Source organism: Pristis pectinata, chromosome 27 (genome assembly GCF_009764475.1).
Source record: "Pristis pectinata isolate sPriPec2 chromosome 27, sPriPec2.1.pri, whole genome shotgun sequence".
NCBI lineage: Eukaryota > Metazoa > Chordata > Chondrichthyes > Rhinopristiformes > Pristidae > Pristis > Pristis pectinata.
In genome coordinates, this window is record NC_067431.1 from 11903427 (window position 1) to 11918673 (window position 15247).

The 15247-nt window shown below is 36.6% G+C and overlaps 1 protein-coding gene across 6 annotated transcripts in view; it reads left to right on the forward strand.

Annotated features, from left to right (window-relative positions):
- Positions 1–15247, forward strand: part of opcml (opioid binding protein/cell adhesion molecule-like) — a 1812735-nt gene that overhangs the window by 1780940 nt on the left and 16548 nt on the right. For 3 of the 6 annotated variants that reach the window (XM_052039681.1, XM_052039680.1, XM_052039678.1), the window contains one exon: positions 10929–10964. The exons of the other annotated variants lie outside the window; for them this stretch is intronic. In XM_052039681.1, coding sequence (XP_051895641.1) covers positions 10929–10964 — 36 coding nt within the window. The remainder of the gene's footprint in view (positions 1–10928; positions 10965–15247) is intronic. 6 annotated transcript variants of the gene reach the window in all.

Genomic DNA, 15247 nt, shown 5'->3' on the forward strand with positions numbered 1-15247 from the left:
CACCTCACCCAAGTCTAAAGTCCCACACACAACAGGGAGTGGTACAAGCATGAGTGTGGGAGGCATCATCAGTTCCTGCTACCACACTTCTGCCAGATACATTTCTCAGGATTGGGAGCCCTAGTCATTTATTGAGTCCCTCCCAAGAACGTTGAGGTCAATAGGAGTATCTTCACAATTTAACTTGGGGATCTTTTCTGTGGAGCTCAGCTTCAGAAAGTAATAATTGTGTCAAGAAGGGATGTTAATGTCAACAAATGACACATTGCAATTATTGAAAGAATGCAGATTATCAAAGGCTTTTACATCTGTTCAGTGAGCTTAACTTTGTGTTAACACTTGTCTCAAGTATCCAAGAGGACTAGTGCTGGAGTCAAAGCTATCAATGTCTTCGATGAAAGAACTGATGGGAAAAGATGATGCGAGAAATCAGAAGTCTGCAATGAGACATAGTTGATTAACCGAGGGAATAGGAAGGTTGGCAGTTGAAATGCTGGGTTGGTTTGAACTCCAATGTGGGAAGTCCTTCCATAGGGAATGGCCACCCATATGTCATAGAGTCACAGAGTAATACAGCATGGAAACAGGCCATTCGGCCCAACTTGTTCATGCTGACCATGGTGCCCACCGAGCTCATCCCATTTGCCCACATTTGGCACACGTCCCTCCAAACCCCCGCTATCCATCTACATCCGGATGTCTTTTAAATGTTGTTATGGTCTTGCCTCAACCACTTTCTTTGGCAGCTCACTTCATATACACGCCACACTCTGAGTGAAGAAGTTGCCCTTCAGGTCCCTTTTAAATCTTTCACCTCTCACCTTAAACCTATGCCCTCTAGTTTTTAGTTCCCCTTCCCTGGGAAAAATAAAACTTTGTGTGTTCACCCTATCTATACCCCTCATGATTTTATACACTTCTTTCAGGTCACCCCTCAATCTCTTGCGCTCCAAGGAATAAAGTCCTAGCCTGGCCAACCTCTTCCTACAACTCAGGCCCTCAGTCCTGGCAGCATCCTTGTAAATCTTTTCTGCGCTCTTTCTAGTTTAATGATGTCTTTCCTATAACAGGGTGACCATAATTGTACACAATAATCCAAATGGGGTCTCACCAACATCACATCCCAAATCTGTCATTCATTGTTCAGTGCACCTTCGACCTCTGAGTCTGTGTGTTATAAAAGAGAAGTTGGAGATGTGTTGGAAATTAGAGGCTGGTGCCTCTGACCTCTCACTGCATTTGCTTGACTCATCATGGCATTCAGTAGTGCCTCCCGAACATTCCGTGCTGAGGGTCTAGATGCACTTCACATCTGGCTCCTCAGTTTATGCCAGGATCGCACTTGAATGGAGTCAGAAATCTTCATTAAAAAAGTAAACTTGGGTTAAATGCCTCTGAATATCAGACATTTAAAATTTGTGAAGGTGCCTGTGACAGAAACTAGTTCTCAAAGGTTGTCAGTGTAATAATGAGGGTGGCACCTCAGGTTCTGCTAGTTGAGGTCAGGTCTCCATCTGTGGTGCTCTCCACCTTGTGGTAGGGTCACAGAGTGAAGGCCTCAGTGTAATGGATTCTACAGGGGACAAGTGCAGGAGGTGGGTCAATGTGGACACAATTCAGCCCACATTGAAATGTTGAAGTTATTCAATTTGGTGGGAAGAATAGAAAGAGAATATGTTTTAAATGGTGAAAACTGTTGATAGTCAAGAGGGTCTGTGTGATCTTGCACACAAAATCAAAACTTGCAAGTGGAGAAAATAATTAGGAAGGCCCATCAAAAAGGGCCGGAGTAAATACATTTGGCTGTAATTAGTGTGTGCAATTTTGGAAGAATATTCTCACTTTCCAGATAGAGCAACAAAGAACCACTAAATTGGTTCCAAGTATAGGGGGTTGTCCCATGAGGAGATATTGGGAAGGATGAACCTTGGGTGTCCAGAGTTTAGAAAAATGATCGGTAATTTCACAGAAACTATCTGAGAGCGTTTGATAAGGTGGCTGTTCTGAGGCTGTGGCTGGCTTGAGGGGTTGGTCATTTTGGAGAGAAATAAGGGGAAATGCTTTCCCTCTGCTGCTCTGTGTATCTTTAGAATGCACTACCCCTGAGGGCTGACACACAAGAGATTCTGCAGATGCTGGAATCTGGAGCAACACACACAAAATCCTGGAGGAACTCAGTGGGTCAGGCAGCATCCATAGAGGGAAATAAACATACGACGTTTTGGGTCGAGACCCTTCATCAGTCCTGATGAGGGGTCTCAACCCGAAACGTCAACTGTCTTCTAAAAGCAAGGAATTTAAGCCAATATTTGAAAAATAGATAAAATAATCTTTGATCTCTAAGATGTTCAGAAGATCTCTTGAGGTTTTGCGAACTTTGACACTTCATTGTACTCACATTTCACACAGTAGGGAGTCAAAACGTTTCTGAAAACGACCCCTCCTCCAATTATATAGTTGGTTCATTTTCAATGCAATGTGGAAGTCATTTTGCACAAATATTCAGCTTACAGTATGTTCTTCTCTCGATATGCAGACATGCATAACAGGAGGTGAAGAGCAAGCAAAGGTTCATTTAAGAGAAATCCTTTCACTGCTATTAACAATATTTTAATGTTGTTAAAAATAGGGATTATGAATTCAACATACTTTTTTGGATAAAATAGAAATGGCTCATTGCACTGCAAGTTCATTTTGTTGGAACTGCATTGTCTTTATGAGAGTAAATTTCTATCCATTTACTGCTTTATTCATCTTGAGACTTCAGCTGTATGAACAAAAGAAGCAGAAATTAAGCTTTAGTTGTCATTTCTAGTTGAAAAAAAGACAATAAGGTTTCACTTCCCATGTCAACTGCACTCTCGTACTTCATGCTTTTCAAAGGCATATTGTCCCAAGCTCTAAAGAAAGTTCTTTTGTAATAGCATGAAATAAATCATTTTAAAAAATGATTTTAATAGATAAACAGTTAGTTAAATAGGTAATCACAGAGATTGAGATGATACGTAAGAACAACCCCACAGTTTGACCCTGGCTTATTACATTTCAGTCATATTACATATCATGACCAATCATTTGTCATTTCAGATTCATATTTATAGCTTTACCAAAATGATTTTAATCACAAATGTGAGGGAGAAATCCTGTGTTAAATAACAAGCAAAAATAAGCATTTTCTTCTAGTCCCTGTGTATATGTAACTAGCAAGCTTAGCTATTGGAAAATATATTCATAATAATAAAACAAATTAGTCAGAGCTAACATTTTTCAGGAATGGTACAGAACGCTACCATAACGTATTTTAACAATTTCATCAAAATAATTGTTGACTGATGTGATGGAGGTGATTATTTTTCCCAATTTTAATCAAAATTCCAATTTTTACACAGATGTTATATTAAAGTCAAAAGTGAAAAGTTAGCTTTCTTTGATTCAGATTTCAATTTTTCATGCAGTTAAATTATGAAAAATGCTTCCAAGTCAGCAGTTTTCCTTTGTGGAAACAGAGGCAGCTGGTTGGACCTATTTGGACTAAAAATTCATGCCAATTGGCAGTACTAAGTGCACCACATCATCGTTTGCTCAGTGTACTAATTCCACCTCCAATTTCATTCCGCTGAAGTTGATGGAGTAAATTTCAGAGTCAGAGTGTGACACAAAGAAATGACTAGATAGTACATTTTACACCACCAGCAAAGGATTACTTCAAGGCAGTAATATTTAAGAAGAAAGAAAATGCTACAATAAAACAGGAGAATATTTTCTGTTCGTAGCAAAAACCCTAACCTGCTGTTAGCAGAGTCAGAAGCACATAACACAAAATAATTCACATGAGTGTATCAGGTTTTCATACATTAATGCATTACACAAAATTCCACTAATTCAGCTCATGTTTTGCTGAGTTTTCATGATGCAGCATACTCTGACTGAAGCATTTTTAAGTCTTTGATAAAGACAATATTGAACTAGTTGCAGGGAAATGGAATTTAATGGCATGATTTTACTTATATCCAATATCTTTCCTCACGAGAAGACATATTTGCCATCAGTTTATGTCTGAAACTCAGAATCTAATTGCGTAACATTGTATACCGTTACATTCTTACGCAATTTCACCCCATTGTATAGGGAAACTTTGCTCGATAAAAGAAATAATTCGCTTCAGAACAAAAAAAAATGAAGCAAAACAATCAAACTACTTCAGCTGTATTACAGCTATTTATAGTGGCAACAGTATTTGCTAGAATTTGCAGTAATGATACCCTGTCAGTGCAGAAAGTGGTACCTCAGGTGGTGTCTTTTTTGCTGTTCAACTAACCTGTTATTTTGTTCCATTTCTGTCTGTCCTCTCAACCTCATGGGGCCTGGGCGCATTCTGCTTTTAATCTTCTTTCATTTTCATCATGTGAGTAATCATATAACCATTTTGTCCCTTTGTTTCTCCATCCCATTCCCTAGATACTAAAAAGGATAATTTGCAAGTACAAAACCTTTGACTTGTTAAAGAATAATTGTATTCCATTTTACTCCTGGTTGGAGTATATCTTCAGCTTACATTAATGGCTAATTAGGTGGAGAAAAGAAATAAGATATTACTACCTGATCTATGAACCCAAGCTTCTTTACCTTATAAATCTTTGACGTTAGGATTACTTTCTTTGATGAAAGCTATTGGAGTTCTGCTTTTCTTTTTTTGTTTACTAAAAAGAGACAGTTCTGCCTTTTCATAAATCCATAGGATATCTAATTCTGAATTTAATACATTAGACTTCACAGATGTGGTATTTCAAAATATGAAAATGCATACTATTTATCATTAAACTATCCATTGTGTTAAAATTACGTAACTTAGGTTGGTATTATGTAGCTAAAAAATTAAAATAACTGCATTTTATGTAAATTATGTGTATTTTTTCTAAAATTATATCTAGCCTACAGACATTGTACTAAAGTAGAAAGTATAGCAATGAAAGGAGCACTGTCTCTTTAAGATCAGTTTCCATGGCAGTTTGTTGACATGAATTGGCTCCTGAATGTTCTATCCAGTGAATATAATGTCATGTTGTTAACCCTGCTTTTCTTCTTGCTCCTCTTAAAAATAACAAATTTCGTACTGCTGAGAGATGAAAGGAAATGGCTGACACTTCAAGAGAAATGGTTGACAACCTGTAATCAGGCCGAACCTTCAAGTTCCATTTAGAGATGATGTGGTTGAATAAATGTTAGGTGGGGTCAGTACATTACAAATACAGAATTATAATCCATTTATATGACCATAGTTGCACCAATATTCATGCCCGTTCAGTGAGCTGCTCAGATACATCATGTGAAAACACAGACTAGAGAAAGACAAACAAAATTAAACAGTCAAGGCCCAGTCCAGCCTAATGGTTATCATGAACACATTCATGGAAATATAGCATTACTAATTTCATAATGAAGCAAGTAAATAATAACCTACACATAATGACACATGTGGCTCTGATTAAATAATCCCTTATTTGGTATTAGCCAATGGTTGATTGTTCTATTGGAGATTAAGAATAATCCAGAATAATCCAGGGGTTTAATGTCAAGAATAGTAATAGCACAGCACTTCCCAATCTATTCTACGGTTAGTTTAAGTACATTTTTAATATGCTTGCTCTTCAGAATGTTGTTTAACAGATTTGTAACAGTAATTTCAGAAAATGCATTTAATAATATTTAGAAAATATGTGTCACAACGTTTAAAAAATACATATTTTATAGCTGTTTTACTCCATTTCCTTTCACCTTGGTACTTTCTTTGCAACCCCTGTTTTATATATATTGTACTAATACCTAACCAACAATTGAAATCATCATTCTGGTTCCAAATCGTTTGATCTCTGACATTCCAAAGAAAGTGACCTGATGCTCAATCTGCCCTTTATTAATCAGCTCTGAGTTCTCTAAGCATTTTCCATTTAGATTACTGCTCATTGTCATTATTAAAAAGGTTGTTTCTTATTTTCTGCCCCTGAGCTAAAATTAAAAATAGTTATATTTAATAGCTAAACATCATTTTCAGTACTTGAGCATCCATACTCCCTTGTCAATGGAAATTGTGCATTTTAGCAGAAAGGAAAACAGCCAGTTCAGTTGGCTAACAGAAAATAAATTATCAGGGGATCACCCATGCATTATGTGTTTATTTTGTCTGATTCCAAAGTTGTCTATTGGGTTTTCATTCCTAATCAAGGACTGCAGCATATTTTTCAAGCAAGATCACCCTTATTCCTGGGGAATAGCTGGAAAATTCACTGGGGTGTAGATCCTGCAACTGTCAGGAAAGTGTTCAGAATAATGTATTTTTTTTCACTCCTTTTTTAACATTTGTTTCACCTTTGGGTATCTCAGGAAAAAATAGTGAAGAAAATATTCAGGAACTAAATTAACATCTTTTGAGATCAATCTGATCATGATCTGGGACCATGCCATGACCTAAATCCCAAGTCATTATTCTGCTATAAATGTCCAATAATTCTATCTGTCTAGTATAAATTCAACTGAATACATCTAGTCATTGTTATTTTCCTCATTTAGTTGGGTGAGAAATCTGTCTTCTGTTGCATGGGCAAAACTTAAACTTGTGATGTAGCAACATATGTAGATTAAACTCCACCCGTAAATTCAGATGTGTTGACTTTAATGTCAGTGAATTTAAAAGGGGGTTGATTGAAATCACAATTTCAGAACATAAAGCGTAGGATGAATTTCTAGCATCAGTCAGCTGCAGACTCTTACTATTTCTCATATACATTAACAATTTGGATATGAAGGGAATTGGAATTGGTTTATTATTGCCACATGAACTGAGGTACAGTGAAAAACTTGTCTTGCATAATGTTCATTCATTACACAGTGCTTTGAGGTAGTACAAGATCAAACAAAAACAGAATGCAGAATAAAGTGTAACAACTGTAGAGAAAGTGCAGTGCAGGTAGACAATAAGGTGCAAGGTCATCACAAGGTAGATTGTGAGATCAAGAGTCCATCTTATTACACTAGGGAAATGTTCAACCGTCCTAGAGTAGTGGGATGGACACTGTCCCTGAACCTGGTGGTATGTGTGAATGTAGGAGGAGTGATTAGTAAATTGGCAGATGACACAAAAACTATTGGTGTTGTTGATAGTGGGGAGGATAGTCTTAGGTTACAGAATGAAATAGATCAGGTGGTAAATTGAACAGAACAATGGCAGTTGGATTTCAGTCCTGATAAGTGCAAGGTGATGCACTTTGAGAGATTAGATAAAGGTAGGATGTATGCCATAAATGGTAGGGCCCCAGGGAGTACTGAGGAACAGAGGAACCTTGGTGTACAAGTCCATAGGTGACAGCACAGGTAAACAATGCATACAGGATAATGTGCTTCATTGGCCAGGGCATAAAATATAAGAGTATGGAAGTCATGGTACAACTTTATAAAACTTTGGTTTGGCCACAGCTGGAGTATTGTGTGCAGTTCTGGTTAGCACATGATAGGAAAGATGTGAATACACTGGAGTGGGTGCAGAGGAAATTCACCATGATGCTGCCTGGGATGGAACATTTCGTTATGAGAAGAGACTGGATTGGCTGGGTGTTTTCCTAGGAGTAGAAGATGCAGATAGGGGACCAGACAGAGGTAATCAAAATTATGAGGGGCATTAATAGTGTAGTTATGGGAAATACCTGTGACATCTAATCCCAAAGGGTGAGGAGTAGGCAGGTTAGAGGAGATCTGAGGAAAAAATGTTTCACTCCCCAGGTGGTTGCAATCTGGAACACACTGTGTGAGAAGATGGTGGAGGCAGGTAGTCTCACAGCAGTTAAAAAATATCTGGAGGAGAACTTGAATCGCTAAGGTATAGAAGGTTATGGATCAAAATACTGGTTAATGGGATAAGTATAGATGGGTACTGATGGTCAGCATGGACATGGTGGGCCAAAGGGCCTGTTTCTGTGCTGTATGACTCTCTGGTCCTTTAGTTGTTGTTTAGTAATGCCTTCTCCCCCACTCCTTCTACCACCCTGTCATCAGGAAAGTGGGTACAAGACACAGAGCAGCTGTTTATTAGCACCTTGGTTAAAACCAACATACCAAAAATATCACACAATTAATTGATGATCTGAAATCTTAGCCTTCTGAATTAAAGTCAGCTGCTTAAAGGAATAGACAACTCTTCAATGAAAGAGTAATGTTTAATGTAGTTTTAATAAAGATATTTAATGTAATTTAAAACTTTGTTTTGTAGAATGATTCTAAACTTAACAATTGACTTAAAAGGGAAGTTTGCATTTAACCCTTCATTGACAAGTTCAAGTTATGAAACTATCTCAGGCCATTGTACATTTTGGTTCTTGTAATGTTATCATTGAATGTTGAATTTTGTCACTTAATTGCAATGTAAGTTTGTTTTCATTTGCTAAAAATCTTTTTTGAATTATATCCACTTCATTCATGGCAGCAAAAGGACATTTAAATGAATATCCCTTATTAGATCTGAGACAGTCATATGCCATTATGTCCTTAAATGCTTCCCCCAAATCAGAAGTACCCTTGATTTAAAAAGTACCTTAATCTCAAAGCTAGCATTTCCCAGAGCCAAAGAATAGCAAATTTATTGATAATTATTGTTGCCTGAGAAATGATTTGGGTGAAAATGATAGTGCCACACTTAAGTTTGTCTGCTTTAATAGAACGACCCAGTGCTCCTGAAACCTGATACAAGTCTTTACATCACTTCCAGTCAGTTAGGATTCTGTATGCTTGTTCCTGAGAGGGAGATGTATCTTTCAATGCAGTTTTTAAAATCACATCCCAGCATGGATGTTGATTTTTGATCATCTCTAATATTATACTCTTTCACTAAAAAGTGTAATCAGCTTCAGGTAGATGATTTTTTTAAAAATTGATTTATACAGGTAGCACTTAAGTATCTCTGATGAGGTGGGAATTGTGTTAAATTTTCAGTGGCTTTGTGTTCTGGAGACACCAAGAATTTAATTGAAACTGGCCCAAATTGATGTAGTCCATTGTAGCCTCCATTCATAAGAAGGCCTCTGAGTTAGTTTGGTTCACAGGTTCTAGTGGTAAAAGGAAGCATTCCAACCTTTAATACCACCTTGTACTAATGCTGTACTGAACACCAAAAGGCAGACTTCTAAAAAAAGTATTTCCGTTAAAAATAATAACATCCCCGACTCACTTTGAGCAAAGAAACCTGTAAAAATCTAACAGCTATCAATCAATTTCTGGGCTTGGTAAAGACTTGTACTGGAACTCCAGGAGTCTAGTGTCATTACATCCAGTGAGCAGCAGGTATCCAACATAACCAGGTGAATATTTTAACCATAATAGTGGTTCACACGACAGGAGTCCATGGAAAAATGGAGGTTACATTGATTTAGGTTGAAATGGGTGCAGGATGCAAGAAAAAGATGTCTTTTTATGTATGGCAGGCATCTAATTCAATTTTATTTATAGAGAAATTCATGTTATTTAGGTAAGTGTTTCATTTAACCATTCATCTGTGTTCTTTCCATTAAAGAAAATGAAGTTGGTGCAAACTCAGAATGAGATTAATAGCACCTGTAGTGCAGTTTGTTCGAAGTTAGATCAAGAATTTTGCTGATGAAAGGTTGAAGCTGTCAGTAGTGATATTTGGGAAGTTAACTACGTGCAGTCTGAAGAGGGGAAGCTAATACAAATAAAGAATCAGACATTTTAAGAAAACATTCTTGCAAGCACATCTATCGATTCAAGCTTTGCTTTTTTTTTGCATCATTTACATTGATATTGTTGCAAATATCCATTTTTAATGATTTGTCATAGTTAAAAGAACATATGAGTAATTTTTTCATGAACTAATCCCTAACATTTTTTTAACAATTTTGAACAAATTTGCAGTCAACTTTTTCTATTGACAAATCTTTATTCTGTTTGCAGCCTGAAGTGATACATGCTTCTTGAATTGAATATCCAGTTCTTTAAATGTCATTATATCAGTCCTGAGCAGCCAGAACTCACTGTGGGGCACAAGATGTACAGTTCTTCCTGCAGCCTAAATTTTTTTTCAAGCAATAGCAAACAGCCATTTGTTCCAGGTAACAAGTTTGGTGGAACAGCTCATCCATGAGAAGGGGAGCCCTCAAGAGCCCACAGGTTGAATAATTAATAGTGATGTTTCTAACTTGTTACCCCTTAAAATGTTCCTCTGTTCTTAAGTGAATAATAAGATTTGCAGATTCTACTGAGAGTTTTGCCACCACCCCTTCCACTAAAGGCATGGGAAGCAGTCTTAATCAGCCACTTCAAACAGGGTGAAGAGAACATTCTCTGGTGTTCAAAACTCGTATGGCAATTATCCCCTCAATCAATTCCATTGCTACCTTTGTACTAAAATGAATCCTAAAATGGCCATGTTCTGCAGCGTAATGCCAGGTAAACATTATTGGACTGTACATTGCACAGACATATCCTTAGACAGATTTATATATCCTAGACTTGTTGACAGGCTGGTCTCTCACTTAAGGAAAACTACAAAGTAGGCTGCCTACAATTGGTTGGTATCTTCACCCAGCAATAAATTCTACATTGTCAACCATTCAGGTGGGTTGATGGGCAGATGTTAGCTGTTGTTTCATTTTGAGTTTCCATTATTGTAAGGAAGAATGGGATTGATTGGTCTTGTTTTGTCTATAACACCTGAAATAATTAATTTGGGTACTCCCAGAAGCACCTATCGTAGCACTGGACCTTCGATTTTTGAATGCATGTATTTAGTTCTGGATTTATCATCCAGTGCATCATATGACTAATACTGAAATCCTGTATTGAAGTTTCCTCCACACTCTTGTTGCAACTTAGTTTACATTTAAATTGTTTATCATAAGCTTTTTGCTTTCTTCAATTTTTTTTAGAAGAGAAAACTTCCACAATTCTTGCAAATTGGAAAGGTTTGTAACATGAAAAAAGTTAAAAATGCATGAAACAAATTATAACTGCACTACAACTTAACAGTCTGTGAGTTCTAAGAATGCTAAACTAGATGCTGGTGTTCAAGCAAATAAATTAACAGATTAACAAAATAAATTGGTCTTCAGTACCTATATTGTTGTTGCCTCTTGAAAGCTTCTAAGTAAATTTGCTCCATTAATTAATTCCCAATATTCAAATCCCTTTAAAATGTCTGTTGCTTTGTAGTGTTTCCATTCATCTAGTTCAATTAGCACAGTTGTAGTGACCTGGTTTAGTCATTTAGTTTGCTGTACTGAATGCATTGTAAACATGTGCATGTATGTGTTTAAAGTTTTCATCAGTAGCATTGGATCATTTCAGACTGTACACTAAAATACTCAAAATTATCATTGTGATATAATGTTTTTTGAAACTGTGTTTTAGAACATTCTTCATACAAAAGAATTATAGTCAAATCCCTGGCAAGATCAATCAAGAATTTTTAATAATTTAGGAGAGGACTGATTTTGCTGGGCATGATTTGGTTATTAAAAATTTATTTTTACTGACGTTATATGATAGAATATTTTTAATCTTACTCATGGGCCTGTTTTCATAGGTTAATTTAAACCATATTGGATATATGAGAACATGTTATAGAGTCTATGGTTGAGAAATTGCTGGAGAAATAATGGCCTGTTCATGATATCCACCAGTATTAATGCATAACACCTCATCATCTCTGCCACCCACTACCACCCCAAGCACTCTGTGTTAACTGAGGGATGTCATGAATTGTGAATCATCACAAACTGCTGGATAATTTGTGCTGCTCCATCATTTGCTGCACAAAATCCTCAATGTCGACCTGTAATGAATGTGAAGAAATAGAATGTTTTGGGAGTATTTCTTTTTTTTTTATTGTGTCTCTTTTTTCTCCCTCTCAATAGATTTCCTTTCATTGCCTTCACTTTATTTGCTGTCTACACTCCATTTAGCTCTACTTCATTTTCTGTGGCTTATCTTCTGTTCCTGTCCTCAGGTTGCATTGGATAAGGTTACAGGCCATTGGACCCCATGTTCAAGTGGCACCATATGCCCCTTTGACGCTGCAATGTTATCAGTTTGCATTTCTAGTGGCTTGTAGTACCAATGTGCAGTGACTTTAAGGCCGAGACAAAAATTCCAATTCACTGTGTTTGCCACAAGTTGAACTGCTCCAGCAATTGCTACACCATTGTGGAATAAGAGATGTTGGCTTGAATTTGAACTGTGGGGTAATAGGCCCAAATGCTAAATTGATTCTTCTTCTGCAATTATAGCAAAAACAAATATTGAAAGTTAAATTACTGGTTTCATTTAAATGTATTGATATCTCTGCTGTAACAGCAGAAAAGGGAATTTTAGGTGAACACCATATGCATTTGTACCCATTGTTACCACAGTGTAATCCATGTCTTTGTGATTATCACTTAATATTAAATGATCTTGACATTGTCAGATTTTGACATCTTTCAATTTTGTGACATGAGGTAACTCATGTTACTTTTTCCCTTCATATCCTATCAGTAAAACAGAGCCACCTACTTCATTTTGTGTTTTAAGGGTAGTATATGAAGGTAAAACACAATGGCAGAAAGTGCTTTGTAGTTTATCAATCTGTAAAGTACCTTGTTAAATTGCTATCATTCCGATCGTACTGTAAGAATGCATTTTACACAGTAACATTATAAATCGATTCAACAAAGAATTCTCATAGTCCCTCAATATTGACAGCAAAGATGAAAATGTTGTCACTGAAAGGCTTCTGAGGGTGCATTATAGTTTTTGGTGGGGTGAGACCGAATTAGTCAATCATCAAAATCAAACTGGCCACAAAACTTCTCTATTCTGCTGGCTGCTACACTGTATAACAATTATATTTTTCCTTTTAGATCTTCTCTAATACAATTTAATGAATGTCCCTCAACACAATGACCTAATTGGTTGGAGTTCATAGGGGAAGTCCTATCAGCTTAACAAAGTCTGCTTCAAGAACAGAATTTAATGCCATTGGCTGGTCTACCTATTACTGGAAAAGAGAATACACTATTGATTGGAGATGATCCAACACCAATTAAATAGTAAGCAACTGATGTAAAAGTAAGAGGAGGCTTTCTGGGATCAGCAAGGTGGTTTCTGAAGAAGATTATTTTTGGAGGCAGTTTCAGCAGAGAAAGATACAGAATTATTGCATTATCCAGGTGTAGCACAGCAATAATTTTATTCTTCAGGATCCTTGCTGAGAACTTCCTTGTCTGGTGCTAAGTGTGGCATGAAGGTGTGCTGCATTTAATTCTAATGGCCGGGGATGAATTTTCAGTCAGCTAACTCTATTCTCATTTTGAGACCAAGCAGTTACCTTTTTATTGGATACTATTCCAATCGGCTTGGAGAAGTGTTCCACCTCTAATCCTGTCCAAATACGATCTGCGACAGTCAAGCTATTAAATTGTCATTTGTATTTAAATGCACAAGAGGATAGATCGTGTATCATTATAGGCTGCGTTCCCATGGAACCATCACCCATGCACCCTCTGCTGCTCTGCATGCCTTGAACTTCTATATCCGCATGCTGCAGAGTTTGGAATTGTTGAAGGTTAGGTGCCGACACATCCAACCTCCTGTTGCACTGTGGTGCTGAGTGACAGCTCTGGAACATAGTGAGCTGAGGAGCCAGATACACTTCTCATTCACCTCCTCAACTTTACTCCAGTCATTGCTGGCACTCTAAGTGTGACCCCATTCATTTGAAATATTAATAAATTAATGAGGCACAAATAATTATTGATGAACTATTAATGTAATTAATAATATCTGTTAATTAATAGTGACATTAAAATGAGCATATAAGCAAATAAGTAAATAAAATGGGTGACCCCAGAGTTAATTATTAACTAAATTTATTAATATTTCATTTTGACTATTTTTTATTTTAATCTGTATCAACTGTTTTTGATGTCCCTGATTATCACAGAAACAGTGAAGTTAGCGTTTGACAGCTGCAGGTACCAACATAACAGTGTTGGAGGCAGAGCTTCAGGTTAAACCACCTCAGGCCTAATCAGAGCTTGAGGTCCACTCTGTCTCATTTTGGACTTCAAATGTCTCTCTTGAGACTCCATAGAGAATTGTTGAGTTGGGATGCTGAATGGAAATCTAATTCTCCAGTGCTCTTTTAATGCATAAACCAAAGTTGAGAGTGTCTTTTGGTTAACAGGTGGACAACTCTACCTTGACCCCAGTCTCAGAAGATCACTGTCTTCCGCATCAGTGTGAATTCTTACCATGTCAATCTATTTGATTTCAACATAGAAAGAGATGTCCAATAAACACAGAATGAGACATACAATAAGACATATTATCAGATTGCAACCCATCTATGTGGCCTGAAACTTTGAGCACACCATAAAATACTTCCTTCTTCTTTGATATATTTTGAATTAAAATTTGCTAACAAAACCTAACACCAAAATGTGGTAAAATTTAAATAGTTTGATGCTGCACAGAGCTGAATTTGGAATCCCAATTTTATTTCATTTAGAATTTTCACAGCAAAATGTAGAACTTCAATTATTATTCCAGAAGTTAAAGGAAATGCAACCCTCAGACCTCCTGAACAGTACTGAGGTTGCACATACTCCGAATGCATGTGTTAAACTTGCAGTCTGGAAGCAGAATTGAACATCTGCCATTGTATTGTGCATTTAGAACATGTGACTAAGGATGAATTTCTTTCTTTTTACAATATTTTTATTAATTCCACAAAAAAATACAGAGTACTTGCATCAAAAAGAGAGTAAAAATGCTACTGAATACATTGTTAAATTATACTTGAGGTCACAATACTCTAAATTAATAATCACATGTGATAGTTAGTTAATAAAGAAAAAAAATTAGAATAATTTTATTATAAAAAAGAATCTACATCCACTACCAAAAATCAGAGCTGTTTGGTAAAAATAAAGACAAGGAAAAACCGTGCCAATATCTGTACTTTAGTCACCAAGTCAAAGGTTTTGAAAATAATTCAAAAAAGGTCCCCACAGGGTTTGAAAGTCTAAGTTAGATTCAAGAATTGAGCAATGGATCTTCTCTAGATTCAGGTATGACATAACATCCCGTAACAATTAAGCATGAGTAGGCGGAGTAACTTTCTTCCATTTAAGCAACACAGCCCTCCTGGCTATAAGAGAAATAAAAGCCAGACTGTGTAAATCAGAAGCCTCCAAAGTTATATCTT